The sequence below is a fragment of the Euprymna scolopes genome, chromosome 35 (genome assembly GCF_053919585.1).
Source record: "Euprymna scolopes isolate OS-2025 chromosome 35, ASM5391958v1, whole genome shotgun sequence".
Classification (NCBI taxonomy): domain Eukaryota; kingdom Metazoa; phylum Mollusca; class Cephalopoda; order Sepiida; family Sepiolidae; genus Euprymna; species Euprymna scolopes.
In genome coordinates, this window is record NC_136516.1 from 26,197,576 (window position 1) to 26,199,950 (window position 2,375).

A 2,375-nucleotide genomic window follows, 5' to 3' on the forward strand; every position below is an offset into this window, starting at 1 on the left:
AGAGAGAGAGAGAGAGAGCTTAAATTTAGATTTTAGATTCAGCTTGTTTTATCTTCAGGTTGAACATGTATGCATGTATGTAGCTAATAATGTTTGTGGTTGGGTAAATGTTTTAAACACGCACACACCCGTATACACATGCACGCATACTTATATATGAATGTACTTGTAGGTGTAATTTTTTTTCTTTGCATTTCAATAAAAATATCTGCTGTTGTAGGAGTTATTGTGTGTGGGGGGGTATGTATGTATGTGTGTGTGTGTGTGTGTGTGTGTGTGAGAGAGAGAGAGAGAGAGGGGGGGGAGAGAATCCTCTGTCTTATAATTTACGAAGAATATCTGTTAACCTCAACCCCTTGTTCCATGCACCGATATGCACCCCCTCTTATGACATACTATGCTTGGACACACCTGCGAACCAAAAAAGCGCACACGTGTTCACCGATATTCGCACACACACACACACACACACACACACACACACCCACACACACATACGCACGCACACACACATTACATATAAGAATATATGTGCACTTCACTTCTCACATCTGGGCACGAACACTCGTCGATGCAGTGATATGTAAGTTAGTGTACGCGCACCCATAAGATATAAATTGCCCCCACCCCCAGCAATACACTCACCAATATATATTCGAAACAAAAAGGGTGCGTTCGTTCGTGCGTGAGGCGGGGTGGGGTGCGTTTGACATGCCCTCTTCTTTCTTCGTCCTCTTCCTCGCTTTCAGCCCTATCATCGTCGTTGTCGTGGAACAGAACCCTAACCCCCCCCCTCTTGCCACCCCCCCCTCTCCTAGCTCGCCGTATGTTGGCCCCTCTCACGGCTCATTCTTCGTGTTCGTCTTCTGCGTGTGATTCCTTATTTTCTTCTTCTTTGTTGGGAGCAGCGGTAGTACTAGCCGTGTTAATAGCAGTAGTATCATGGTCCTGGCAGAACCAGTTCCACCGTCGACGAGGCAGCCGCTCCTTTAAAAGAACGGCATCGCTACCATCAGCAGCAGCTGCTTAAAGCTATACCAAGCTAGAATCCAAAAAGGCGGACACCCCAAAAATAATCAGACACGAGGAATTCTATCCATTTAGCTTGTGCGACAGGCCATAGTGGACTAGTGGCTACTCAGTTTATGGTCAACGCGCCCCGCTTTGGAAGTGAGATTCTTCACCTTTGCATCAACTCGCTTTGTTTTTGTTTTTTTTTTTGTTTTTTTGTTTTTTTGTATTTCTTGCTATCGACACCTAGACTCGGTTCCTTAGGGTTTTTCAAAATTCAAAACAACGCGGAGACGACAAAAGAATCAAGGTAGAACCAAATTGATATTTTACACTTTTCAGTTTTTTTCAGTATTTTTCTTTGCTTCAGGGAGAGAGAGAGAGAGAGAGAGAGAGAGAGAGAGAGGAGGGGGTTATAGATGGAAACAACGCAAACCCTTCGAAAAAGACGAACCGCGATTTTTAAATGTTTCGATGACTTTTAGATTTTCAGTTTTTTTGTCTTTCTTTTTCTTAATCGCGTTTCGCTCTTACTTTGAATGTAATGTAAAAAAAAAAAAAGAAAGAAAAGAAAAAACAACCCCCCAAGTGGGTACATGCATCAACTCCCCAAGAGTTGCACAGCGATAACCCCCCCCCCCACACACACACACACATTGAATCGAATCGTGTTAACGCATGCACATCCTATAAGCACAAGAACTGTTTGGGGTTGTGCATGTTGTCGTCACAAAATACGCAAGCAGCGCTTATCAACACTCGCACATGCAACTGGAGTTTGGTGCTGACAGCGACAGCGTTAGCCTGACATTGGTCAGAGAGGGAGAGAGCATTTTACTTATGTCCAGTAACACATTAGCGTAAATGTACCGGGTGATTTTCTAACAGAGCAAAAAAAAATATACATATATATATATAGTAAAAAGTATATAATTTTGCAAAAGTACAGAATAGTTAACACTACAGAACTATGACGTTTCGGAAAATTTTTGAGATGAGGATTGGTTATTCGTATTATTTAGATTCATCGGACTACTGTTCTCATCTTGAATGTCATTCACACAATCTTTCGGTCGATGTAACCTCTGACCTTCCTCAGATTTATCTTTTCTCAGTGTGGGCGACAGGGCGACCTAAAAATACAATTATGAATTACTTAGGGCCTCTATCCAGTTATGGCTGACGAAACAAGAGCATGCTACCCCCGGGAAATAAATAAGGGGTTCCGTTCGAAATTCCATGTAAATTCCCGATTTCGACAGAAACATTCCCGTTCGACAAGATGCATGCACCTGAAGAATGTCGGAGGTTACATCGACCAAAACGTTGTTAAAATTACACTCAAGATGAGAACAGTAGTCCGA

At 42.6% G+C, this 2,375-nt stretch overlaps 1 protein-coding gene across 4 annotated transcripts in view; it reads left to right on the forward strand.

Moving 5' to 3' along the window:
- Positions 1-492: 492 nt before the first annotated feature.
- LOC145259749 (histamine H2 receptor-like) overlaps positions 493-2,375 on the forward strand; it is a 150,916-nt gene continuing 149,033 nt past the window's right edge. For 2 of the 4 annotated variants that reach the window (XM_080117460.1, XM_080117461.1), the window contains exon 1: positions 813-1,170. Coding sequence is in view for 1 of the 4 variants with exons in the window: in XM_080117457.1 (XP_079973583.1) it covers positions 1,146-1,321 (176 nt within the window). In the remaining 3 variants the exon portion in view is untranslated. Of the gene's footprint in view, positions 1,322-2,375 lie in introns of all 4 variants that reach the window. The other 2 variants (XM_080117458.1, XM_080117457.1) reach the window with 2 other exon arrangements.